This window comes from Anas acuta, chromosome Z (assembly GCF_963932015.1).
Source record: "Anas acuta chromosome Z, bAnaAcu1.1, whole genome shotgun sequence".
NCBI classification, from domain to species: Eukaryota; Metazoa; Chordata; class Aves; order Anseriformes; family Anatidae; genus Anas; species Anas acuta.
Window position 1 is genome coordinate 31,636,514 of NC_089017.1, and position 27,541 is coordinate 31,664,054.

General features: G+C 39.3%; 1 protein-coding gene across 7 annotated transcripts in view; it reads right to left on the minus strand.

Moving 5' to 3' along the window:
- Window positions 1–27,541, minus strand: part of MLLT3 (MLLT3 super elongation complex subunit) — a 147,406-nt gene that overhangs the window by 65,823 nt on the left and 54,042 nt on the right. For 4 of the 7 annotated variants that reach the window (XM_068666928.1, XM_068666927.1, XM_068666932.1 and 1 more), the window contains 2 exons: window positions 13,367–13,449; window positions 9,366–9,509 (listed from right to left, as the gene is read on the minus strand). In XM_068666928.1, coding sequence (XP_068523029.1) covers window positions 9,366–9,509; window positions 13,367–13,449 — 227 coding nt within the window. Of the gene's footprint in view, window positions 1–9,365; window positions 9,510–13,366; window positions 13,450–24,058; window positions 24,109–27,541 lie in introns of those variants that run through there. The other 3 variants (XM_068666930.1, XM_068666934.1, XM_068666931.1) reach the window with 2 other exon arrangements.

The window sequence follows — 27,541 nt, forward strand, 5'->3', positions numbered from 1 at the left end:
TATCATCCAAGGACCTGCCCCGAGACAAAGTAGTTGTGGGTGGCAAGATGGGGGGGGGGGGGGTATGGGCAGGTACCTGTCACAGTTTTCTCCTCTGATGGTTCTTAACTTCACCCCTGAACAAGTTTAAAATCCAAGAAAACAGGTATAATGTTTGAAAGACGCATGCCCAGATCCTGGCAATACCAGAGAACTCCACCAGCTTGCTGCACTCTGCTGGGGTCTGGCTTACGCCTATCAAATGTCAATTAACATTGCCCAGCACCCTCAAGGGGATAGGGAAGTTTCTGAATTCAATGACGAGATAACACACACTGTGACCAGCCCTGAGGACCAACCAACTATGGTGTCAGTTGCCCCTATAGCCAAGACAAAACAATGGAAACAGATGTCATCTCACTTAGTAAGGGAAGAAGCTCCTCCTAAGGAGGAGGGAGAAGAGGAAAAGGCAGGCAGCTCTAAAGCAGCAGCATTATGGCAACATCAGGAAGAAGAGATCGAAATCATAAATGAGTCAGAAACCACTCGATCTCTATCCTTGAGCAAGTTGTGAGAAATACAAAAGGATTTCAGTCGTCATCCGGGTGAGCACATGGCTGCTTCGATGCTGGGACACTGGGGCCAATAGCCAAGAGCTGGAAGGCAAAGAAGCCAAGCAGGAGGGATCCAAGCAGGATCCCTCTCTAGAGAAAGGCTCATTGATAGAGTAATTGGGAGAGAGGGGCACAGGTTCTCAGCCTCTGGAGGTGACTCCTGGCAGCTGTGAAAGAAAGGTATCCCCACAAAGAAGATATTGTATATCAAGTAGGCAAGTGGACCACTATGGATAAAGGTCGCCAGCACCCACGGTAGTTAGCTGTGCTGGAGATATTTATAGCGGTTTGAACAATGCCCAGACACCTAAAGACCCTGATGAAGTCCAGTGCACAGCATCCATGTGGTGGAAGTTTGTATGGGCTGCACGCTCATCACATGCCAGCACACTGGCAGCAATGGGTTGGGAGGAGAGGATGGGGCCAACTGTGGATAACATGTCCAACCAGCTCCATAAATATGAAGAAAATCTCTCTGCCCCAGTATGGGCCTGCATTTCAGCTGTGGAGAGACTGTCCCAACGGTTAGAAGAACACATAGTTTCCTCCTCACCTAGACGGGAGAATCTTGCAGCCATTATGTGCCAGCAGTCTCCGGCTCAAGCAAGGGACAATCCGGGACACACACCGCAGGGTACCTTGTGGTTTTATTTACATGACCACGGGGAAGATATGAGGAAGTGGAACGGTGAACCGACCTTGGCCCTAGCTGCTCAGGTACATGAGCTGCAGAAAGATACAGCAGCAAGAAAAGGGGCCTCTAAGAGGATTTCTGTTTCTGTTTCCAGTTGGGCAGTCCCCCAGAGGCAGTAGAAGGGCTAGTATTACTCCTGACCTTCACAAAGAGACCTCTGCTTCACATTTGGAAGAATTAATTGATAGATACTCCAACCAGGACTAGTGAGGCCCTGCCTCTGGCCAGGTAGAGGAGAGGGACAACTGGATTTACTGGACTGTGTGGATTCGATGGCCTGGCACACCGGAACCACAGAAATATAAAGCTTTAGTGGACACAGGCGCACAGTGTACCCTAATGCCGTCAGGCCACCAAGGGGCAGAACTCATCTCTATCTCTGGAGTGACGGGGGGATCCCAAGAGCTAACTGTATTGGAAGCTGAAGTGAGTCTAACTGGGAATGAGTGGCAAAAGCACCCCATCGTGACTGGCCCAGTGGCTCCGTGCATCCTCAGCATAGACTACCTCAAGAAAGGGTACTTCAAGGATCCAAAAGGGTACTGATGAGTAGATAAGTTATTTCATAAGACATATAAAAAGTTAGTGAGTGAAGCCAACTCCCGAGAAAGCCAGCCTGAAATCTGCTAAATATGGAGAGGTGATGACCACAGGTCAGAGGATACTGGTCAAGACAAAGACAGACCAATGCCAGCACTGATTAATAGAACAGCCACCTGATATGAATGAGCAAAACCAGGAGAAAACAGAGATGTCCACTGATGTTATTCCTTGTCCTGCTCCAAGGACTATCAACTCCAGCAGCACCATAGACTGCAGTTAACGCACAGTTTTGAGAGGGGAGTTATTTTAATAATCCAAGTCAGACACACATTCCATCTCACTTCCTCCATGAAAGCAGAGCTGGAGCATCAGTGTAGGCAGCTCCTCAACACAGGATAATAAATTGGAGCAAGAGAAAACTACTTTAATTTTATTTTTTTTTTAATGCTGTAACTAGGAAATTTCCTATACCACTGTTAGTAAGCCATTCCTTAAAAAAGTTTTAGCTTAACATAGGAAAGAGTTAACATCAAAAATAAGGTTTAACAAGATCTCATCCTAATAACACGTCCAATAAAAAATGAAAACAATGCAAGGCTAAATCTTAGTGGAGCATACAAATATGATATTAACAACTTGTTGATATTATCTACTAGAGTTATTATCTCTGACCACAGAGCAAAAGGAAGAGTGTACATAAACTATCTTTTATTCTCATTGCCATCACAGGCAAAAATACAAGATAGTTATTTTTCCTTTTTTAAACACTCTTCCTATCAAATTCCAGAGAAAAATAATATCCTTCTGCCATGTGCGTCACTACGTCATAAACCACTATATGCAGACAAGTATCCAAATAGATCTGCTCCCAGTACTTTCAGGCCTCTAGTTCACCAAACATCCACGTTGCCACCTTGCAGCTATTGGACTAATAATTGAAACCTTTGTCTGCCAGTTGTTTTAACTGAAAGGGCAAGGGCAAAGGAAAAGTTAATTCTCCCAAAACACAGTAGGTAAAACAGGTATTCATGCTGGGAAGGAACAATTCTACCTGCTTCATCAAGCTGATTCACAAGTTGCCCTCTGATTCACAAGTTGCCCTACAAAAATTGACCTGACCAAGACAAGCGCTATCAACCAACATGTTAAACAACTTGGAGTACCCAGCTATCCAACAAACATTTTTTTTTTCAAAACTCCAAAACAACACTTTTCAGATCCCAGTAGAGAAAGCATGAAGAATGGCTTCAAAATGTTCGATGGAAGCTGGTCTTCTCTTACTGATAATTTCTGCAAACATGCATCCTGTGACTCCTGATATGCATTAATCAGTCCTACCATACTACACAGATTCTCACAGTTAAAAAAATTCATGAGCTGTCACAGTTGTTCCACATCAAGACAATCTCCTCAAAGAACATAAGAGTTTCTGCAGGGGAATGAAGCACTATCAAAAAGCTCATCTGTCTCCTACTTTTCCAATACAAGAAGGCCATCACAGCTGGAATAATCTTGCCTCAAAAGAGTCCACACCAAGCTACCTCATGTTTCATTTAATTAGCTGGTAATCCAGGAATACCTCCACACAGCAGTCTTAGACAAGTAGATAAAATTCTCCATAACACGCTGCTGAAACATTTTAATCGTACTTTTAGTCAGTTCTATTACGTATCTGTTAGAATTCCAGGCAAAATAGCCCATTACATTTCTGCAGCACTGAAAATGCAATTATACTTGTCTGGCATACAGAATAAGCCAATTTCTTTGTGTGGTCCTGGGCTGCTGCCACCCCACATCATTTCATGGTGAAGAACAAGTTCATTCACTACTGAAAGCACTAAGAGAAACAACAAACATAATTTCCCTGAACCACTATTATTCCTATTCAAAAAATGATGATAATACCATTAACAAAAACCTACAGCCTAAAGGGAATAGAAAATCTTTTTGAATTCTTTTAAGTTATTTGCTTGAAACTAAAGCAATATATAGTTTAAGAAAACTCAATTACCTAATTATGAAAAGCACAAGCTTAAAGATAATCCCTTCCCTCGAGCAGCATTATACCTGAAGTTGGCTCTGGGTAAAAGCCAACTCTTCCAACTGACACTGAAGAATTGCAAATAAAAAGGAAGGGGAAAGAAGAGGGAAATCCCCATGATTTCATCTTCATTATATGGACAAAGAACACGTTTTAAAACATGTTTTACATAGGTTTCTGGAGTAATTGGAATGATATTTCTAAACTTTAACAGAGTGAAAACAAAAAGATTTGGAAAAAAAAAAAGGAAAAAAAAGAAAGCAGTGGTTTTGATTTTTTTTTTTCAGAAAACCTGAATTTCTACTCTGATACCTTTTTTTTAAAAAAAATGCACCCTGTTTAATGTCTTTCTTCCCTCTTGACTCATAAATAGAAACATATTACGTATTAGTTTCTCATCATTGGGTACTACGCTTTGAAAGTAGAGGCAAGAATTTCTGAAGTTTGCTCTGGAAATAAAATTTTCTAAGGGAAATGTAATTTACAGTAGATATGGAAAGAGAACAGAGAATTATACTGAATATTTTGACTGAATTTGCTCAGTATACTCTTGAAACCATATTTTTTTTCTCCATAAACTTTTGTTAACATTTATGAGAACAAATGAATGTAGGTAAAAGGCAGAGAAAGACCTAAGCATAAATAAAAACTTCTCAGGGCATAGGGGAAAGTTCATTAAGTAAAAAATGTTTCTGAAGATGGCAAACCTTGATGAAGGACTTTGCAAATTGGATATGGCCTCTGTAAAATTGAGCCAAAGGTTTCTATTTATCTCCCTGAGTACAGAAATACATTTTCTGAAGCCAATCTTCCCATAAGGCTAAAAAAGTAATTCTCAGATTCTGGTCATGAGTGGTGCTGCCCAGGGGGCAGTGTTGGGGCCCATGCCCTTTTGTGTCTTCATTGATGATTTAGACAAGGGAACTAAGTGCATCCTCAGCAAGTTTGCAGATTTCACCAAGTTGGGGGGAAGCGTCACTCTGCCAGAGGATAGGAAGGCCCTGCAGAGGGACCTGGACAGGACAGGTCAATAGGAATGGGATGAGGTTCTACATGGCTAAGTGCTGAGTCCTGCACTTTGGCCACAACAACCCCATGCAATGCTACAGGCTTGGGGCAGAATGGCTAGAAAGCTGTGCAGAGGAAAAGGATCTGGGGATGCTAATTGATGCTCACCTGAACATGAGCCAGCAGTGTGCCCAGGCGGCCAAGAAGGCCAATGGTATCCTGGCTTGTATCAGGAACAGTGCAGCCAGCAGGGCCAGGGAGGTGATCGTCCTCTTGTACTCAGCTCTGGTGAGGCTGCACCTCAAGGACTGTTTTCAGCTTTGGGCCCTTCACTACAAGAAGGACATCGAGGCCCTGGAGCATGTCCAGAGAAGGGCTACGAAGCTGGTGAAGGGCCTGGAGCACAAGTCCTGTGAAGAGCAACTGAGGGAACTGAGATTGTTTAGTCTGGAGAAGAGAAGGCTCAGGGGAGACCTTATTGCTCTCTACAGGTACCTGAAAGGAAGGTGTGGGGAGCTGCAGGTCAGCCTCTCTTTGCAGATAACTACTGGTAGGACTAGAGGGAATGGCCTCAAGTTGTGCCAGGGGAGGTTCAGGTTGGAAATGAGGAGATGGTTCTTCTGAGAAAGAGCAGTCAGACATTGGAAGGGGTTGCTCAGGGAAGTAAGTGGTGGTGTCACCATCTCTGGGGGTGTTTTAGGAAAGGTTGGACCTGGTGCTTAGGGACATGGTTTAGTGTCTGACAGTGGTAATAGGGGGATGGTTGGACCAGATGATCTTGGAGATCTTGTTGGAGATCTTTTTCAACCCTAATAATTCTATCATTGAAAGCCTGTAGTTTGGTAACCTCCTACTAATCAAGACTGAGGGATCATTTATGCTTTAGTTCTCGTGATACCAAATATAACACTAAGATAGAAATATTTCACAGAGTTTATCTTACTGACTGGCACCACTCTAAATATCATACTTGGCTTAGTGGGTAGTAGTATAGCAGTAGTGGATATAGAAACACTGCAGAGTTGTGCAGTTTAATTACCTGGGATATCCAAACGTTACTCTTACTCTCTCAGTGGGCTGCAAGAGAACCAGTCAGACCTTTGGGCACATAATGGACAGGATACATATGGAGAAGGTGTGAAAGGAAACCAGAAGAAGGCACTGGCAATCTCTGTGCTCTTTTTTTTTTTTTCTTTTAAGAAATAGCCTATTACTCTGAAAGACAGAAGAACATTGGCTGTAGCAAATATTCCTTGCTAATTTGCATTTGGGATACAATGAGGTATGTGGTGTGAGTGAAGAGCAGAGTCATGAACATCCAAATGACATCTCAAGAAAATTCTGCAGTAAAAAATAAATGTTTAGACAGGACTAAAATGCTTAGACAAGACTATTCTGAAAAAGGCAACATGCAAAGAAATTCCAGGTTCAGCTCCTGAGTGAAGCCAAATACTTCCAAGAGTAAACGCTAACTACAGCTGTTCTTCTAAGCTTGCTTCCTTAAAACTTATGCCTTGTTTTACATTTAAATGATGTGTTGGGTACATAACATTTTATATAAAGCCTGCACTTTTTCCTTCAGAAGGATGTAGTCTTTGTTATATAAAAATGTTCTTTAAAACTATAAATATTCATGTTTAGTAGCCTACTTCAGTTGAACTGTATCTCCCAACTTTTCCTTGGAGAACAAAACTAATGAGGGGTCTGGGTTTTGAGATGCACAGAAATTAAGTGGTTTACACTATTACTTATAAGCATGTCAGCAGAAGTCCTCCACCTTCAAGTGCTTTTCCTAAAGCTACCATTCAACATTTTGCATTAATATAGTACCTCATTCATTTTGAAGGACATTAACCTGATTTGGCCTGCCTTGTCACTGGTTGAGGAAAATTCAGCGACTCATTACTCTTACTTTTTCTTAGAGGCAGTTGTAAGCTAGCAGTATTAATTACTGATACTTAAGTACCTGCAAATTCTTATATTTTATTTTCCTGTAATTGCCTTTCTCAGCCTAAAGCACTGTAGTTACAGATAAGTTAGTGTATCATGGATTCATTAAACTGTCTATTCTACCTACACTTAGAAGTGAGAGCTAGCTTTCAACAACTAAACCAAAACCCATGGACAATATGTCATAAAAGTATAATGGACCTTTCAATGTTGGGAGATGTAAGCCCTTCATGAAGACCTATAACACTGAGACTGACAGAATGTTATTAGTTCATGTCTCCTGAGTCAGTTGGACATACCCCTAGGTCAGAAAACCTAAAGAGAGAAGCGTGAATGAATGACAGCTTCAAGAAAGAGAACCATTTCTTGGAAGCAGATTGGAGAAATAAAAATAATAATAATAATAAAAAAAAAAAACAGTTTGCCTCCTCCAGAAGAAAAAAAACTTCACATCATTACCTTTTAAGAATGCTGATACATTCAGGAAAAGACTTCAATTAAAACATCCTGTATTTCATTGTTTACAATTAGGCAGCATTTTTGCCTTTGTTAATTCAAGAAACATAAAATTAGAAGGCACATAAAATGAACAATAAAAGGGGATGTTTAGTGTTATCTTTTTTTTTTTTTTCCTTTTTACTCATCCTACTCTGTCAAAGTCCCTGTCAGAATACATTTAGATTTATTACACTTGTGGGTAAAACTTGTTCATTGACAACTGACCTGATTATGATTAATATTAAAGCAGTTGCTCATTAAGTTTTCCAGAGTACAATCCTGATGTTTTATTTGGAAACATGCTAAAAAGACAATATGCCATCCAGACACTGATACCCTCTCACACCTAATAAATGCAAACACAAAGCACAGCTCATGCTTCCATTTCAATACCACTATAGTAGTAACAGTTCTCTTCTCCAGAGGATAACACGGTCTTTCAGACTATACCTACTACTTACTTTTGCTTTGTTTCAAAGATCCTCTTCAGCAGACAGAATATTCACAAACTAGCTCCCTCTTATCTTGAGCCCAGAACCTACTGTTGTGTATTAGCATTAAATAGGGCTAACCATTTTTGATACTTTTGACTGCCCAAAACTATAAAGATAAGCATTGGTCTAATGTAGGTACACAAAATGTAGGCTTGCACGTCTCTACTTGTGGCCCACAGGAGGAGACAGAACATACTCCTATTCATCAACATACTAGGGAAGGGAAGCAGCTGACACTCAAGGCTGGAAGAACAAGTTAACAAAATTCTCATGAGACATGGGACAAATGCCAAGTCCTGCAGCCACACAGCCTTGGAAGGAGAGAAGCTTTGGAGGACAGCTCTGGGTGCTGATGGCAGTGAGCTGAGCTGGAGCCAGCCATGTGCCTAAGAAGCAGTGCCTGGGGTGGTGGGACCAGGACATGGCCCTAGAGGCAGGTGAGAGCAGGAGCTGTCCACTCTGCTTGGTGCTCTAGATGCTGCTCCCATTTCTGGGCTCCAGAGTACTGGAAAAACACACAAACAGGCAGAAAGGATGGGAGGCACCAAGGCAGTGGTGCTGGAGGCCTTGCCCTATGAGGTGAGGCTGCGGAGTGGGGCTGGTTCAGCTGGGAGAAGGGGCGGCTGGAAGGGACAGAGGAGACGCGGCCGGGCTCTGCCCAGCGGTGCCTGGTGGGGGGGGTGGGAGGCAGGGCACGGGCTGAGGCACGAGGGGCTCAGGCTGGAAACGAGGAGAAGCCTTTTCCTAACCAGGACAGCCCGGCTGTGGAGCTGGGGCACAGGCAGGTTGGGCCTCTGTGGCCTGGGGGTTTCGTGTCCTGGCTGGGTGAAGCCCTGAGCAGCCCAGCCTGAGCCCAGGCTGAACCTCTTGTGGTTCCTGCCAGAATGAGTGATCCTGCCATTTTGTGAAATTCAGCAGAGCCCTAACAGACAAAATGTCATATAAATATGTTTCTAAAGGTATGACCCTTTCTTCCCTCTGAAGAGGCTAACTTCCTTTGGGCTTTTACGTACACACTAATTCTAAAAAATTGTGAACAAGTATTGGTTAATTTTCTGGTTCAGACTGTGTAATATATATTATATGAAATGCAGCATGTTTACTGATACTTACTGTTTCTAACTTGTTCTACAACTACTGAATTCATTCTGCTTTATATAAAATAATTTCTCAGTATATGAGAAAAACTTTATGCTCTTATTACTCTCATCAAAATAGCCCTTCAGTATTTCATCTATGGAGTGTCAAGCAAGCAATGCTTCATGTATAAAAACCTAAGCTCTCTTTTGCAGAAATAAATATGAATCACTTGGGTGTTAAGAGGCATCAGATGCAACTATCTAATTGTGTATTTGAGGTAGGCACATTCTCATTTGTTCACCCATTCAACTTGAAAACAAGCATTGAGCTCTTTTACTAAGTTAATAACAAAGACACTTCATTTAGTTTCACTGCCAGGTCAATCTCTATTACACTAATCATGCACCAGCAATAAGCAGCAACGTCTTTATTGTGATTGCTTTTGACACGGGTGCAGGACTCACCCCTCCTGCCTTTAGCAGCTTTCTTCTGAATTCCTCTGTCGGGTTGTTGAATGTGAGCTTTTCACAGCGGAGGTGATTTACAGGTGGGTGGCCTTCAAGGTGCAGGAATAAGTCATAGTCAAATCGAACTTTCTTAGGTTCTTCCTGAGGGTTGAAAATAACCAGACAGAAAGATCTAACACCAAAACTAACTAAATTGAAAACAAGGGCTACATAAGACTGTCAATTAAAATTAAATTAAGTTGTTTTAAACCATTCTGTGTTCTGAGAGAATTCCTTCTTACACAGCCCATCAGCTGAGCTACAGTAAATCAGAGAAGCTCCTATCAGCCCACAGTAACACATGGTAAAATGCATGGACTTCAAGCTGTCCTGACAAGGCTTAGTTGAAAGTGTTACATCATGTCTGGCATAGGCTAAAGACATGTATAACATGATTCAATTTACACTAGTTAACTCAGTCATCACTCAATCATTTCTGAGCTGTAGTAAAGACCACACTGCAGTAAATTTTCAGATGCAAATTCTTCCTTAGATCCCAAAAAGTTGGAAAAAAGGCTAAGAATGAGACTGTTGCAGCAAACTGTATTTGAACTCCCATGTATGGTATCTGTTTGTTTATAAATGATACTTCTTTGCTTTGAACTATTGTGGTCAGATAGAATTCAAGTATTCCACCACAGATTCCAAGCATTTAAAGATCTCTGCCACGGTAGTTAAAAAAAAAAAAAAAAAAAGGAGCTGAATGTTCCCTGTACCAATATGGAGAGAGAAAGAACAGGAAAGGCAAATTTATCTTGGAAGAAAATGCTCCACTGTTCTGAGAAATTGTCAGCTGAAAAAGGACACTACAGTGACTAAATAAAACTACACTACAGTGACTGCTAAAACCAGAGAAAAGATATTAAGTACAATTTGTGTTATACATTTACAAAGTTCTGTTCCAGAAGTTTGGAAATAAATTAATAATTATTATTTAATAATAAATAATAACTTAAGCGCTCTTTTAAAGCAACTTTAAATAGCCCTTTCTCCAAGGATCCAGATGTGCAAAAGAAGCCACCAAACCAATGTCAGTCTTTAGGCAGAACACAAGTAAAAGGGTAAATTCAGGAAAGGCTACTAAAAAGGGAGCCAAAAGGCAAGAAGAGGAAGAAACAGCAAAATCTCAGCATATAACCCACACTGTATCTGATCAAAATGTGCTCTGTTCAGTGACAGAAATACCAAATGCTTAAAAAATCACATTAAAAAATGTTGTTTTGATTCGGGATTCCAAGGATGCCAAGAACAGGAAGTACAGAAATCTCTAAAAGTAATCTTGTAAAAGTCAAATTTTTCAAGCGCAGTCAAGGGCTCAGCATCCCATCTCTAAACCTGGAGTGGAGACAACAGAAAGAGACCTGAGATAAAAGGCCTGCAGTAGCTTATTTCTGAAAACAGAAGAGAGTAGTTGCCTTATATGGGCTCTTTTCTTCTTCGACCATTTTCAAAGGCTACCATGGATGAAGACATTTCTTATCATTAAAGACGAACACATGATTTCTTGCAAAAAAATTGGAAGCGATTTACTCCCCAGGCTGCTTAGAAAATGGTCATGTTGCTATAGGGAATCAGCTGGTATCAGCAGCTTTATCATGAAAGCAGAGTTACAAGAATTTACAAACTGAAGTCTTTAAAGAACTCTGTGGAAAGTTAGATGGACAAAACCAATAATTTCAAGTCAAACTTTTACTAAACAAAGCACTCCCTTTAGCACTGCCATTACTTCAAAACAGTCCTGACAGTGAAGGCAGAGTATAGTGCAGTCTATGAACCTTATTCTAAACTGACTGCGTTTTCCAGAGTAGAAGTCTTTCAACCTAAAAGCTTTTTTTCAAGGACTTCATCTCAACAGCTAACAACTATATCCTGATGATGATGATGATGATTACATTTTTGGCAGAGGATCGTTTGTTCTTTCCACAATCCTTTTGGCCTTGGAACATTTTCTGTCAGGGCGAAATGACTATTAGATTTTCTACCAGTTTCTATTTAGTCCTGGGAAGGGGTGCATTTTCTCCCTGATCCACGTGGCATCTTGTACCCCTGCCCTCTCCATTCATTAGGGTTCCTTATGAACCAGGAAAGTTTTCTACCTTGAATAAGTGATGATGTTCTGTCTCCTCTTCTTCCTTCTATATCCTATTCTTCAGTTCTGGAATATTTGGAAGTATGGAAGTATCTTGAAGGAAGATGAGTAGCTGAGCCACCAGAAAGCAGTAATTTGCCTCAGGAATGCCAGCTCAAATTTTATGCCACTTTTTTCCTTTGGATTGTACTGGCCCCAGAAACGGTAAGCTGCTACAACTAGCTAGCTGACTCACAATTCAACTGCTGCTTGTTGTATTCCATTACACCAAAATAGGGGCGGGGATGTTTGCAAACTTCCTAATTCTACATGGTGCTTGAGGGTGAGCTGAGTTGTAATTACTGCTGCCCTCTTGATTTCAGTCTAAACAACAACTCCTGAAGAGAACTCCTGAGACGCTCAGGTCTCCACAGTCAAAGGCAATCAAAAGTCTGAATGAAAAACAGAGAAAGAAATGTGGGGTGGGAAGCTTTCTGTAGAGATGCTTCAATGAATCAATGTCTTCTGACTTAGTCCGTCTGGGGTGAGCTTTTAATAGATGAGCTAAAAAGAAGGGTTTGCTTTTCTTTAATAAAATCTGATTTTTTGTAATGAATCAAACTGCTTTCCTATCTGAAACAGAGTTAAAAAGCATTCCGAAGAGGCCAGTCAACTTTGAGACAGTTCCATTTCCCTATCCAACAGCAAATAGGGTGGGTAGAATGAGCTTTATTCCTCACAGATTGATACAGGGAACATTTCAAAATTAACTTCAAAACCTACAACTTAGAAAGTGCCTTAGCAGAATTATCTACACCTTACACCTCGACAGAGTTTCTGTGAAAGACAATACTGGAACTTCTATCTGAAAGCACACAGAGCTAACAAAGTTGTACTCTAACCCAAATTACGTGAGCCAGGTTCCAGCAAAAAGTCTTATTATGCATCTGTTTTCTTGTTGTTTTTTTTTTTAGCTTTTCACCAAGCATTTGACATATTAAAGGTAGTAAAAAAATGACTTGATTAAAATGATGTTATAACTAGGTAAGTATCTTAGAAGCATATGTGAAGTATACTAGGTCCACCAAAACACATGATATACAAAATGAACCTATAATATTGCAATTATTAATTTTTTTCATTAAGTCTAATATCAGGCAAGCTTTCTCTTCTTTAATTCCACCCAAGTCCAATTCTTTTCATCTGAACAAGTTAAGAGTAACACAGAACCCATTATGTACATTCAATGAAATCTCTGTATTTGTTATCTAAAGGACTGCATTTACTGTGCAGTATTTACTTAGACCTTAAATTTGAGATATCAAAATAATGCAAGCATTGTAGAATGACACTAATTTTCGTTTTAAACTATGCCCCCTGGTAATGTTGAGTAGAATCAATGTTCACATATAAGCTAAAAGAATGTTTATGAAGACTTAGGACACACGATTAAAAGATTCTCTATCAAAGACCAAAAATGTGAACAAATTATAAAGATCAGCAATACTTACAACAGAACAATGGGTTCATTATGAAATCAACATGATCAAGATCAGCTTCCTTTCTTCAAATTTTAAAGTGGCTTTTGAGTTTTCTGAAGCATTATTTAAAGCCTGTCTACTTCTGAGTAATATGTGTTTTTCTAAATAACTACTGAATAATTCATCTTCTTTAATTTATTAGGTAATCCTAACTTCAGAGAGTTATCTACTAAATACAGTTATATATTTCTAAACATTAGTGATTTTGAATTAAAAGCAGTTACAAATGCATCCTTAAACATTAATTATAACTGTGTTTATGAATTAAAACACACATCTTAAAAGACTTCCATATAGTTTTTATTTTGTTTGTTTGTTTTTTCTCTTTTAAATGAAAAGTGATTCCTTACCTTATTTTTGAAGTAAACCTCAATTGGCAAAATGAAACCAGCATACCCAGATTCTTCAACTTTGTAGGGAGGATCCTTACACACTGAAAATGAGAAAAACATCTATTTAACAGAAAGATTTGAAAACAAACAAAACTTGAGTAAATAATCTGCAACAACACTTCCTTGAAAACATCATTAGAAAACTGCACACGCATAGTAGGACATATTTTTTCACATATCCTACTGGCCACACTTCCTGTGACACAGACCAGAAAATGGTTGGCCTTCTGGGCTGTAAGCCTGCACTGCCAGCTCATGCTTAGTTTTTCATTCACCAACATGCCCAAGTCATTCTCATAAGGGCTGCTCTCAATCCCTTCTCCATCCAACCTGCATTCACATTTGGGATTGTCCTGACCCAGCAGCAGCACTTTGCACTTGTCCTGGAAACTTTATGAGGTTCACATAGGCTCACCTCTCAAGCCCATCCAGCTCCACCTGGATGGCATCATCCCTTCTCTCCAGAACTTTGACCATACCACACAGCTTGGTGTCATGCACAAACTTGCTGAGGATGCACTGAATACCACTGTCCACATCACTGATGACAAAGATGTTAAACAGTACTAGTCCCAGTACCGACCCCTGAGGGATATGACTTATTATTGGTCTCTACCTGGGCATCAAGCTTTTAAGCCATTGCTGTGAGAATGGAAAATTTGGAGGATTCCATCCTGATAAATTTACATATGTAGAGGGCAAGAGATTGCCCTTCATGCATTCATAACCTAATACTAATAAAAGCCTAATTCTAATGAATTTAATTTAAATAAATACTTAAATTAGAAGTAATGGCAATAAAATAAAAATCTGTATTGTCAGGGCAGGCAGTGGGAAAGCGTGCAATAAAACATGATCACTTTACAGTATGTACTGAGAACCCTGAGGGTGGTTAACTGTTTCATTATGTTAAAACAGTACCGAGGTTTACCCTATAGGATTCAGAAATCTTACATAGCAGAAGGTTTTACCAGGTCCAATGTATAACATTTACCTTCAAGTTTCAGTTAAATGCAGAGGCTTTTAGTTCCATGAAATCCCCATTGTACTCAGCTTGAGCTCTCTGACAAATGGCAGTAGCCTGTCAAGTCAAGCTGGTGACAAAAAGCACGTCTTTAGAGAGCTTGAAACAAGAAGCCTTCTCTTCCTCTTCAGCTGTATGACAACTTTTATAAAGAACTGATGTTCAGGTAACAAATACAAAGACAGGCTGACCTTGAGAAACCATCTAACTCCTGCAGCACAAACTCACACACTTCCAGTGCTGCACTGATATGCACAACTACAGTCACGTGCCATAACATCTCAGCAACACCACAGGACACTGACAGTGTCTCTGCTGAAGACTCATAGAAGGATGCAATTCATACACGAGGACTGACTTTTTCAGAAAGTTGCTCGAGCTCTTTCAGTACTGGCTGCCTGAAGGAAACTTCACACTGCCACATGGGTCATTGTTGGCTAGTACGAGTGCTCTTTTCAGAATTGCTTTCTAGCTGCTCACTGCACTGTATCAGGTGCAATTTAAACTATTCATATACATCATTTGAAGCGTGTCTTGCAATTAACTGCACAAGGCTGAAATACCAATATTACTCTTCTTTAGCAAAGTGTCATGGGTGGGCACTTAGCACCTTCTGTCATCCCAGAAAGATGACCAGGTCTATCCAAAACATCCAGAAAAATAACTGCTACCATATTCTCCACAGCACGATCAGCACGTCAGCTTTCTGAGGACATGCAAGGTCGGTTAATCTCCAAGTCAACGAACACAGAAGTTTTTCCTACTACCTCACCATTCTCCTCCTGCTTTGCTAGCACTAACCTCACACAGTGACTTCAAGAATAAGGAAGACTCCAAGTCCCTGCTCACCTACTGCGGTTGTCTATCACTACCCAACTTACTTTACGCAGTCAATGGAAAAGGAAAAGGATGATAAAAGTGGAGGAAAAATAATCTCCTTTACAGAGTTGTTCTTGAACACCATACGCTTCCAGCAACAGAACTTATTTTGCTTCTCTTGGCAGGAAACAAGAGGACATATAGTTAAAGTGGGATTTGAAAATATCTTGTAAAAAAAGTTAAGATGATAGGTCAAAACTGAAAGGTAGCTTCAGATAGACAAAGCTTTTAAGGCAGAAACTAAACATTTCAACTTAGAACCTCAAAGTAACAGTATATCACCTTATGCTGACATGTCTTCCCTTACGCAGGCTTTGTAGCATCTGAAAACATCAATTTAATAGTCCTAGTTAAACATAGTTTACTAGGAGTTTACAGTAACACATACTGACAGCTTTCAAAGATAGAGTAGCCCTCCTGCTCCTCCTTCACACTCAGAAGATACCCTAAGGGGAAAGCCTTCCTGGTATTATTTGAATGCCATTATAGATGTAAAGACAGAAGACTGAAAGCCACTTAAAACAAGAAGATATTAAACATGAGATATTTATCCAGATGGAAAAATAAAAACTTTAAAAACTGTAATACATCAGCTGCTACAGATATTTCAGGCTCCATTACATAGTATGCCACAAATCACATTTCAATTTTTTTTTTGAAGTCACATCAACTTCTTCCTGAGCACTTAATTGGTGCAGAAAACACTGTCAGCATAAATATTTTTCTTTTTCCTCTCTCAAATCTCTCTTCCTTCAGATTTACACAGCTGTAAGCAATACTGAATAGTACCCTGTCAAAGTTTCACATTACAGTTCCAAAAATAAAGTCTGTTATACTTGCAGTCTTTGTTGAAACTTGGGCAATGGGCTACAAAACCTCTAGCACAAGGAAACTACTCTGTGTGCCTTCCCAAACCAAAAGGCGGGCTTCTGAAAAGATAGAATTCTACAGTCTTGTGGTTGAAAGCTTCCTGGAAAAAAAGAATTAACTAACTGAGCAAAGCTCCATGAGCATAGACAACAACTACAGTGAAGGCTGTGACAATTTTCTCACCTTTCTTGTGGATGCTGCTATTATACATACTGGCAGAAGCAGCACCTTGGTACAGTCTGCACAAATACCCACTGGTGTAAGCTCTTTTTTGTTTTGTTGAACTGTCACACCTAGCAACCAGGGTTCCTATAACAGCATGTGTAGGTTAACCAACAGGCAACCATCCTAGCAAAGTTTGGGGAGTGAGAAAGCGATAGGTACCAGGAGTCAGGTAACCCACAGAAGAGAGAAAAATAGTAGGAGAGAAAAAAGCCACTAGGATAAAGAAAACAAAAAACAAGAGCAATTTTGTCATGTTCAGACCAACAGAGTACAATCAGCAACAGAAATTAGGATGGAGTGATTCTGAAGACAGAAGAACCCAGAAACTCTAACAGGCTTCTCAAAGCGCATTAGAAAAGCAGCCACTCTGGACCAACCAGGTAAGCAGAAAACACTGCCATGCTAGACAATGTCCTCCTCAACCAGAAGGAGGGAGGCATTTCCCCAGTGATTGCTCCACCCTTCTGAAGTGGCACCCACAAATCTAAGTACCAGAGAAACAATGGCTCTTGAATAATGCTATCAGTAAGAGTTAATAATTCTGGTCAGTTTCTGCTACACACACACCACCACCCGCCACTCCTCCTTGCCCAGTGGAAACAGTTTACATGGTGAAAAGGCATTTCCTTCCCCTCTCCTACATACTTTGGATAGGTGTTCCAACTTCAAGGTAGTCTCTGTGTTACTTAAGGCCCTATAGATTCCTACAGATCCAGTAAAAAAAAAAAGTAGTTCCTGCACTGAGAAAATAGTTCCAGAGAGTATCATTGCTGTGATGCAGCAAGAAGCAGCCAGCAATAAGAGTAACCATAGTTCACTTATAACAGTGTCTCCTCTCATGAGAACTATAAGGGTCAGGCAAAGTAAAGGAAAAGCACGAATATGTAGATTTATGAAGGCCCAATGCTCTCAGAAAAAGAAAGAAAAAAAAAAAAAAAAAAGCACATTTTGTTTCCTGCGTAAGGCAAGATTTGTAACACCATGCTGTTGTTGTACCTTGGTCAGAATTCAAGATCCTCCATAAAGGAAAGCTTCAATCTTACGTATTTGAAAATGCATTTGCTAAACATCAAACTCCAGCCCCCTGAGGCAATTTTAGGTGCAATTTTGAAATAAAAGTTATATAATTGTGTTGCGTAGATTCCTAAGTCCATCCCATCTGATCATACTTTCATTTTACTTCTAGACAAATGTTACTACAACAAGCAGCAACGCTGGTATCCTTCAGGTTGAAGAGGAACTTAAACAGGGCTCTAACTATAGAAAAAGCAAGAATTACACCAAATTAGTATAGCAAAATAATGCATGGGAGCCCCAACCTATGTGAAACTGAGAGACTACACAAGCTGTTAAACTTGTCCTAGGACAAGAAGCAGTTCTCAGACAGGTGAAAAGCCATTGTTCCACAATGCTAGGGAAGCACACACGTGTACATCTGTTTGAGTGCCACTGCACAGGTAGTGGCTTATAGTAACACGGAAACCTCAGGTGCTCACCTACACTGCACTGTCAATTTCCCTTGATACAGGATTATTTAGACACTCAGCTACAGTACTAGCTGTATTAAATACACTTCTAAAATAATAGGAACAGGCAGGAACACGTTGGCTATGCTGTTATGTTCACTCTGACCAGCTTTTCCACACACACATACCATTGCAGTAATCTGCAGCTGATAAAAATACTTGAAATGCTCCTCAACCAGAACATGCCTTACAGAGACCAACTGCAAATATCAATGTGCATCTTTAAATTAAAATTGCAATGACATTATTATCACTTCTGCATGATTTTATTAACAAGGATTTGTTACAAGATCTCAGGACCTGTTCTGGTAATATTGTTTGTTACGCTCACTCTGCACGAACAGATGCAAGCGCACAGTTCTCATTCAATGCACTCTACAACTAAATTCTGGTAATGTCAACTTAATGAATTACCCAAGATTACAGCGTGCCAGGACAGGATTTGTAGATCTGGATTATCTATGTCCCCTACTTGTCAGGGCAATATGCCTTCTCCACAGCTCGCATAAATGGATTAATTCACTTCTCTCAGATGTTTTGCTTCTTTATTCCACAAGTGAAGCACTACGTTTTCCATGTATGCATTCCCGTGTGTTGCATCAGACATGAACTGGCACCTAAAGAACACACACAAACCAAGCCAAAAGGATTCATTTTTTATTAGTAGTAACTGCACTGAGGCCTGTGGAAATGACAACAACAAAATTGTGGTAATAGCCATCAGTTTTAAAAGCTTTAACAAGAGATTTGTTTGCTACTCCAGCACCAAACACTTTATTGTGTTTATTCCTTGATGAAAAATACAGACAGAGTGAGTAAAGAAAGCAGAAGTTCTTTTCATGCGGATGCTGGCAGAACAACATCAGGGACATGCAGAACTGACTGTTACAACTCACAGATATTTTGTACACACAGCAGAATAGCCGATGTGGGTCCTTGCAGGAACTGAAGACTTCTGACACAGAACTGGCTTGACTGTAAGTTTTTTGCACTGGTACTTTATAGATTCTTGCCTATAATTTGCTCACATCACTCACCCTTCAACCAACTTCCCTGCAAATTATCATCTTTGTTAAGGTACATCTTACTATAAAGGTATGGTATTTAAAGGAATGGTATTTATTTTCAGATGAAGGCAGACTGCAGGACCAAATCTCTCCTGACCTAAGAAGTTGTTTTTAAATATTCAGCTGTGATTTCTACAGAAGCTTTTTGACCTTGGTATCTACTACCACATCTTCCCAGATAGTGGGCTCCAGTGCTTTGACTCTATACAAAACGAGGCAAGGGAGAGTAGCTTACTTCAGGCATACCTCAGTCATTAATACCAACAAATTGCCAGGCAGGTTCAAACAGCAGCTAGCAAAAATTACTGAGTTCAATGCGGGCTAAACAGTAGCTCACACTAGGAATAAAGTGTTCCCATTTGCTTAATATCTTATGCTGACAAGTCTTTCATGAGACATATACAACACTGAAATGAAAGTACGGGGGGATGTGAGAGAAAATTAAAACTAAGCTGTCAGCATTGTGTTTACAGTCTCATTAACTTCCCTACCCCACATACCAACCTGCCTACATCCCCACTGCTCTACCAGTTGGATCAGACGGCACAATAAACAAAGTGAACCCTAACGAAGACATGGAGCGACATTTTCTGTATATAATATCTACATATTGACCATTGGATACTGTCATCAACTGAAATCAAACATACAGAAAACAGGAGGAAGGAAAGCAGAAAAACTTCTGTCATGACCAAAGGCTTTCCAAATCCAAGTCTTACTGGACTTCTTAACTCAGCACTGGCCTTTAAACATGGCGAAGAGACCTGCAGAGAGGGTTTCTTAATCCCTTCAAAACCAGACTGAAAAAAGTTTTTAAACATGGCTAAATATTAAAGTTGAATTAATGCCAAGTTAGAACTCTGTACTCGCCCCTTAATTCTGCCCCTTCGCACATGAAGGCAGCAATAAACCTTGAACACTCAGCTGCCAGTTTCTGAAACACAGCAGAGAGCTCCCTACATCCCCCAGCTCAGGTGCAGCAACTTGCAGTTTTGCATTTACAATGCTCCCAGTAATTCAGAAGAATTTACAGGTGTTTTTATGTAATTTAATGATTCTCATCACATATATACTACCTGTCTGCATGTCCTAGGAAAAAAAAAAAAAAAGATAAAGCAGTAAATTCAACAGATCTAGGAAGTCCTAACTTGACTTTTTTCTGCAGCATATACTGTGTGCTTTTTAAAAATACAATCACTTTTGACAAACTGAGATGAACCAGGACACCTAAAATATCTTCACTATTTCAAAATGCTGTGCAAGCCCATTCATTGCACAGATGCTGCAAACCATAAAGGAGAATGGAATCTGTACTGCCAGAGGACAAGCAAGGGCTACCTTACCTTGGAAATTTCCTTTCATGTTAATTTCAACAGTATAACCTTATTTCCCAGTTTTGCTGAAATGGGAGACAAGTTGGGGAGGACTAAAATGTTCCTCTCACATATCAGATTCTGGACCGACACTGTCTGGTAGCAAAATCACCCACAGGACCTTGTGAAATGCCATTGTACCTGCACTGTCATGTCCCACCCCTTCCAAGACTTCCACAAGGAGGAGCACTTCTCTCAACCAACCGACCCAGCATCCACAGACATCAAAAGATACTTTGGCACCTGCAGGCTTTCTAACTTTCCAAATGGTGCAGAAGCTCCTCCTCTTGACTCATAGCACACAGAGTTACCTGGCTAGATTCTGCTATGTACATACAAGCAACAATCCATAGTCACCATAAATCTAGGTGACAATTTACATGACAATTAAAAAGAAAGTGATGTGAGTAATTCCAGTAACAAAACCTTCAAAAAGATTTTTGAATGGCTAGAAAATCTCCCAAGCTAAATGAGCAGTCTCCAACAAAAGCCAAGTGGGAGAGGAGTTCTCTTCAAAGTAGATGAAATAAGGTATTTAAAACTGAGAAACAGTGGTGATTTGGATGCAACAGCACAATCCAGTTACTGTTCATGAGAAACAAAGGAAGTGTTTGAAATAACATTAACTAGAATCTAAGAAAGACGATCATTCAATGAAGTTAGCACATCCTGATTATCTGTTGCAATAGCATTTTACACTTACGGGAACAATATCCATTATACCCCTTTATTGTCCTTTGAAGCCTGAAGACACAGCAACGTATTTTCACTTAGGTCAGCAGGAAGCCACTTATTACTAAAGTATTTCAGTATTAATTACAATAATTCTTTATTCATATTAAAAGAATTAGAAGATACTGGAAAACATTATCAATGTTGCTTCTGCCACTTCCTTGATAGCCTTCCTGATGCTGTTCAGAGCAGCTGCATATGAGATCATGAATGCTACTCCACATTTTACACCTATTTTAGCAATTGCACAGTGGGACTAAGAAGAGAAATAAAAATAGTGTTTCGGGCATGTTTTGCTAAGAGCATTCATGAGCAGACGGGAAAACATGATAAAGCACACTACCCCAATTTAAACAAAGCACTGATATATTAATATGATACGATCTTAGAATTATAGAAGGGTACAGCTAAGGCTGGAACAACTACTTATGCTGTGTTTAAATGAATGTGCCCAATTGTTCTGGCTTTCACTCATCATTACTTGTGTAAGAGACCAACACAAAGCTGTAAAACTAAAAATAACCCCTAAGTACACAGATTTCAAGTCTGTGTGAAAACCCATTCTATGATGAATATGATGCAAATGTACACTCCAGGGCATAAACACAGTTTAAGAGTTGTGTATGAATGCAAGTAACGCCTATGTTGTATATGTAGGCACATGGGTAATGATCCCAACAATTATACTATTTGTTTATCTGACATTTTGAGGGAAGAGAACAAGAGAACAGATTGCCACCTGAGACTAATGATGAGTGCATTGTAAAGAAGAATCATAGAAAAGATTTTCTTCAAAAAGAAAATTGAAGTGTTAACACCATTTCTAACTACTGTAGCACACACCCCCCTTTATTTTTCTGCTTACAATAAATACACGGTATTAACGCCTGAAAACCAGACACAGCTATATTGCTTCTGAAATACTTCAATCCCACACACCATGTAGCTAACAAACTTTCCTGCATACATATAATAGAAAAGGGAAGAGGAAGAAGTATAGATCGGACCTTAAAAGCAGGAAATCTTTAAAGTGGTACACGGTCTAATCCTGAGTAATTGATTCAGTTCAACGCCAATTCTAGCATGAAGAGAACAAATAGATCTGGAAAATCATCGCCTTACAAAATGCTACATTCCTAAGACTGTATTTGTTCTACTAATATGCTGGTAATCTATAAAACAGTAACAAAAATAAAGTGACAATACTGTCCAAATATACATTTGATAGATTTTGTCTAGGGATTTCTTTAAGAAAGCAAACAGCTTTCTTCGGCATGAAAGCCATTTGTTCTGCACTCTTTCAACTGGTTTAAAAACGTCAGGGGAAAACAAATAGACAAAACTGCATTTGCAAATAGGTCATTTTCTTTAAAAGAATACACACACAAAAGCACCTGTAAGACTATCGACTGAAACATCAGTAATGTTTTACTTGCTTATGTACTATAGATTAAAAATACTTTTCCACTTCAACAACAAAAATTTCTTGTTGTAGACTTGCACATAAGAGGGAAACAGGCTCTAATGGCATAAGAGAGTGTGTACAGTACAGAGAGGGAGAATCTGAAAGCACAACAGCACCTGCGGAGTCCAAGTGGCTACCTGAAAGAGACGAAAAATAAGAAGCCCCTATTTCATTGTAACCTTGAAGCCAAGCAATTCTAACAGACCACACTACACGGTACAGATTGAAATAGAAAAATGGCCAAATGAGATGTGGTTGCTCAGACATTTCACAGTAAAAAAAAAAAAAAAAAAAAAAAGTAAAATTTTCATCCCTCAAAAGAAACCAGGCATTGCTTATTTTGCTTATTTTATACGGTTTCACTAAATGAGTTAAGCTATGATTCTGAAGTTTAAATAATCCAGGGCTGACAAAAACATAAAAAAGTATTCACAATTTCAACACAGGTTATTCTGTTCCGGACTTAAACCGAATGTAACACATGGAAATAATTAATGATACTGGTTTGTACTGAACTGTGTTTTCACTCCTGTCAAACCAACTGAGCTATACATCTACCAAACAAAGCCTAAACAAATGAAAATGTGAATGAAGATAACAGCTTAGGAAAAAGACTTTGTAACTCTTCTTACAATTCATTCCTTAACCTTCTGAATGTGAACTCTACTGCTCCAGCTCCAATTCTTTTCCTTTGCTAATAGCTATACATATTTCTTCTCTTGGTACTCCTTCAGAGCATTATTTCTCCATGTATTTTGTGTGACTAAACAACAGCTTAGAGAAAAGCAATTCAACATAAACACCTTGACCAAAAATTCAAGTGATGAGACCATCCATACACGCAGAAAACAATCTCACACCACTGTTTCAGTCATGGCCATGACTCAACATTGCTTCAGATGAACAAAAGACTATGCTTTTCTTCAGTTTTGATGAAGAAAATGCCATGTTTTACTTTTCATGAAAATGGAGCAATTCAAATCTGCAAAATTATGTTCTCCTGGAAGTAATTTACTTCAGCCTAAGAAATTTTTCCCCATTTAACTAACTCCCATTTATAATTCATTCTGTCATTAGAGTACACATTGACTAGACGACAGTACTACTCAAAGCACTACTCAAAGTGGAAATTGATGTTGCAGACACCTTCAGACACTTGCATAGTCTGCTCACAGCTTTTCTATATCAAAGCATACTCCCTCAGACTTCAATTATCCAAAACATGACTTCCCATAGTACATTTGATTGATAACTAACAGTACATGAAGGATTTTCAAAGTTTTAGGGGTTTCTTACCTTCTTTTTTTTGTTTGTTTGTTTGTTTTTTTTAACTAGAAATTGAATGATTGCTCCAGGAAGTTGTCTGAATAGATGCACCTTAGGTTATGTTCCCAATTTGATTTCCTGGTTGGAAAAAAGGCCACCCTAAGCACACTATACATGCATTCCACTATTAGATTAAGAAATAAAAAGAGAGGGGAGCACTTACAGAAATGTACCCAAATCAAAGTAAAGCTCATCAAGCTTCCTCACTCGTTTCTCTGTACGTTTCTGGAAGGACAACAGTTCTCTCCACCACAGGTGTTTTAAAAGTAGCTTTCTATGTTAAAGACAGGTGATATTTGTTTTTTAAATTCAAGATGTTGTCTTTATTTAATTTATCACAGATAAGCATGAAAGAGGGCCAAACAAGAAAAGCAAGTTTGCCTGATTTTTTTCATCATCTGCTGGTCATTTCTTTAAAATTACCCTTCAACCTAAGCTAGAACTCACATGCTAGACAACACATTGGGCAAACTGCCTCCTACAGCATCTTCAAAAAAAAAAAAAAAGAAATGAAAACAACAAAAACCCTTTTTCTTCTGTAAGAAGGTCACGGTATCAAAAATGTGCCTGTCCAAGGTCTCATGCTGGGTGAGCATTAAGAAAACCTCCCAACATACATAACCAAATATACTACAAAGAAAATGCTAACAATAATAAAGTTGTGGGCGCGGAGACTCTTAGTACACAGGAGTAGGAAAAACAGACGTGAAACCAGTAACACATGCCATGATGAGCCCCAGAGAGCTGTGAAAGGGCTGCAAGGTTCAGAGGTGAACAATGAACTGGAGAGGGTGAGTGAGGGACGGGAATTGTTCCAACACCAAATTTCCATCCCAGTCGTCAGGAGCTGATTTCAGCTGATAGCAGAGCTTCAGTCATGTGCATCAGAAACTAAAGATGCTTTCTTGGCTGTTCACCAGGGTAATGCACGTCAACATTCAGTGCTATTTAGACACACCAAGACTACAGGAAGTAGATGGATCAGATCAGTCACACGGTTTTCAACCGTGGGAACAAATAAATAGTCTTTCTGCTATTTTAACTTATAAGACATGCACTCATCTCTCTGCTATTGGTCCTACAAGCAAAACCCGGTTAAATGTAATTAAAAAGACTAAGAAGGGCAATGAAAGGACAATGTTGAAAACATACAATGCCAAAATTCTGTTTTTAGAGGTCACTACTACCCTCCAAAATGTATGGTAGTTACTTTATGGAGAATATTTACATGTGTACGCAAATGGCATCAAGGTAAAATGTACTTTGGTCCACAACATCTTGATTCTCCCCCAGCTGTTTACATTCCTACTAGGATGGCACAAATGATGAAACCTCCTTTTACTCCAGGGTAGACTTTGGAGAACAGAGGAATTAACAGCACCTTTTCCTTGAAGGAAATATTTGCTTTAGTCAAGACCAAGAACAAAGACAGATAGACCCTATCTGATCCATTTTTTTTTTTCCAAGAATGATTTTGAGTACCACACACTGTTAAGCTTTCCCACAGGTAGCGTAAGCTTAAAGATTTCAGACACAAGAGATGAAACAATAAAGGCCAGCAAAGATGTCCACTGTACAGTTAGAGAAATGAAGTGCACACAGAAAATGTACTGCCCGGTAACACAGAATGTACATGGTAAAGTCAGTTAAAGGAGCCCAAAACTTGAACATACAATCATGATGACACTACCTACTCCTACCTGAAGGCTTCAGAACCAAGAAAAACATCAGAAGAGTTGGAGAAGAAGCATATAGGTAAACATAATGTACTACAGAAAAAAACTTCTGTGAAGTGACAAATACAGAACACTCAAACTGGACAATTTTATTTTTTTTTTATTACTAAGGCAGATATATTGACTTTTGTGCTTCTTAATTAGCTACTTTCAACACATAAGTGCTATTCACTACATTTATTAATGGATGTAAGGCAGGTGGCCTACTGGAAAAAAAAATCTTGTTAAAAGAAAATTAGGTTAAGATCCAATTGAGCATTATGAAGAAAACCAGGTGACTTCACATAACTTCTTATACTGAGCACGGTAATAACAAATGAAAATCAATGTAGGGAGAAGCATATCATATACATGCTAAAAGGGCACAATTTGAAACTGTAATTCCATTTTAAGTACCTATCAGTTAGTACCATAACCTACTTATGAACATTAAAAGTCAAAGCAATCTCCATGTGAATCCGGTAAATTGGATGACTGGCTCTTACAGTTAATTATACACCTGCTTTTCTACAGTGTAACATAATTATTCTGGGTAACTGAAATTGCTGTAATACTTGTGAGGTTTTCTTTTATCTATAAGATGCTATTCAACACAAAACCTCTTGATATTTCTGTTGAACAACACCCCAAGCCTAATATATTTCTGTATTTAACATCTTCACTTCCCTTCCCCTGCAAACCTACAAAACACAGTTTATAAAAACCCTTATAGTCAAGCCCATTCCTCGTCTGTGCAAATTACACGTGCTTGATAAATTCAAGTGATAGAACTCCTTTGATATGCTAATGAAAACATCATAACCACTGAAATATGCAGATTTCACCTCTCTATCCTTAACGACTGCTCTTACAGTATACAGAGAAGGTTACCACCAAACCTCCGATCTTTGTCTGCAAGTGGCTTAAGCATTTGGCAGAGACTTTGGGGGTATGGTATCACCACAGTTAATTAAATGGATCATTTCCATGAAGATACAGGGAAAAAAGAGCCTTACACTTGCATATTAAGCTATACTGAACATTTTCTGCTCTCTCCTCTCCAACTTCCCTCCCAGAAGGCTGCACAAGAGTTCATTCTTTTACTCCAGCAAGCTATACCTTACTGCAGGAACACCTTAAGAAATAAAGCTACTACCCTTCTAGGCATTCAGACAACTTTTACCTTACCACACTGAACACTTCACAGCCACCAATCCATATTATGCTTTGAAAACATACACAATTGTGTAGGAAATGTGATGTCAGGATGCCAAAACAATCTGTTCAATTCATCAAGATCACTTAAACCTTCATTAAGATGGCCTTATGAGGCTAGGCTTTGTTGTTGTTGTTGTTTTTTTTCCTCTCTCACTCTCTCCTCCTCTTCCAGGGCTCCCCAAATCCTTGAAATAATCATTTTTATACATAGATTGTTTTCCATATTCTTGTTCCACCAGCTTGTGGTTGGTAGTTCATGGGACACAGCCTAAACTTGATTCCGGTTCTCTCCTAAAGCGGAGGTAGTAACTGAAAACATTAATCTTTGGGAATGTATTGTACAAGCTTTGCTAATACTCCTATCCTTGGGAAACAGTTCATTTAATAACTTAGAGAGACAGAAGTTGCTTAGTTCTGATTTCTTAGACACTTATTTTTTTAAACTTTAATGCTTTGAACTAGGACAGGCCATTCATTTCATGTTATTTGCTCAAACGAGGCAGGCACAAAGATTTTTGCTGCACATTTTCACTGAGAACTCTACAAAAGAAAAACCAATGGAGCCAGCCAGTTCAACACCCACCAAACTACAGAGAGATAGTTCAGATTAGTGTTATGACTGGGAATCTGATACCATTTTAAATTGATCTAGGTGGTATTTTATTATTTTAATTCTTCCAATCTAGAGTTTATCCACACATGAGGAACTCCAT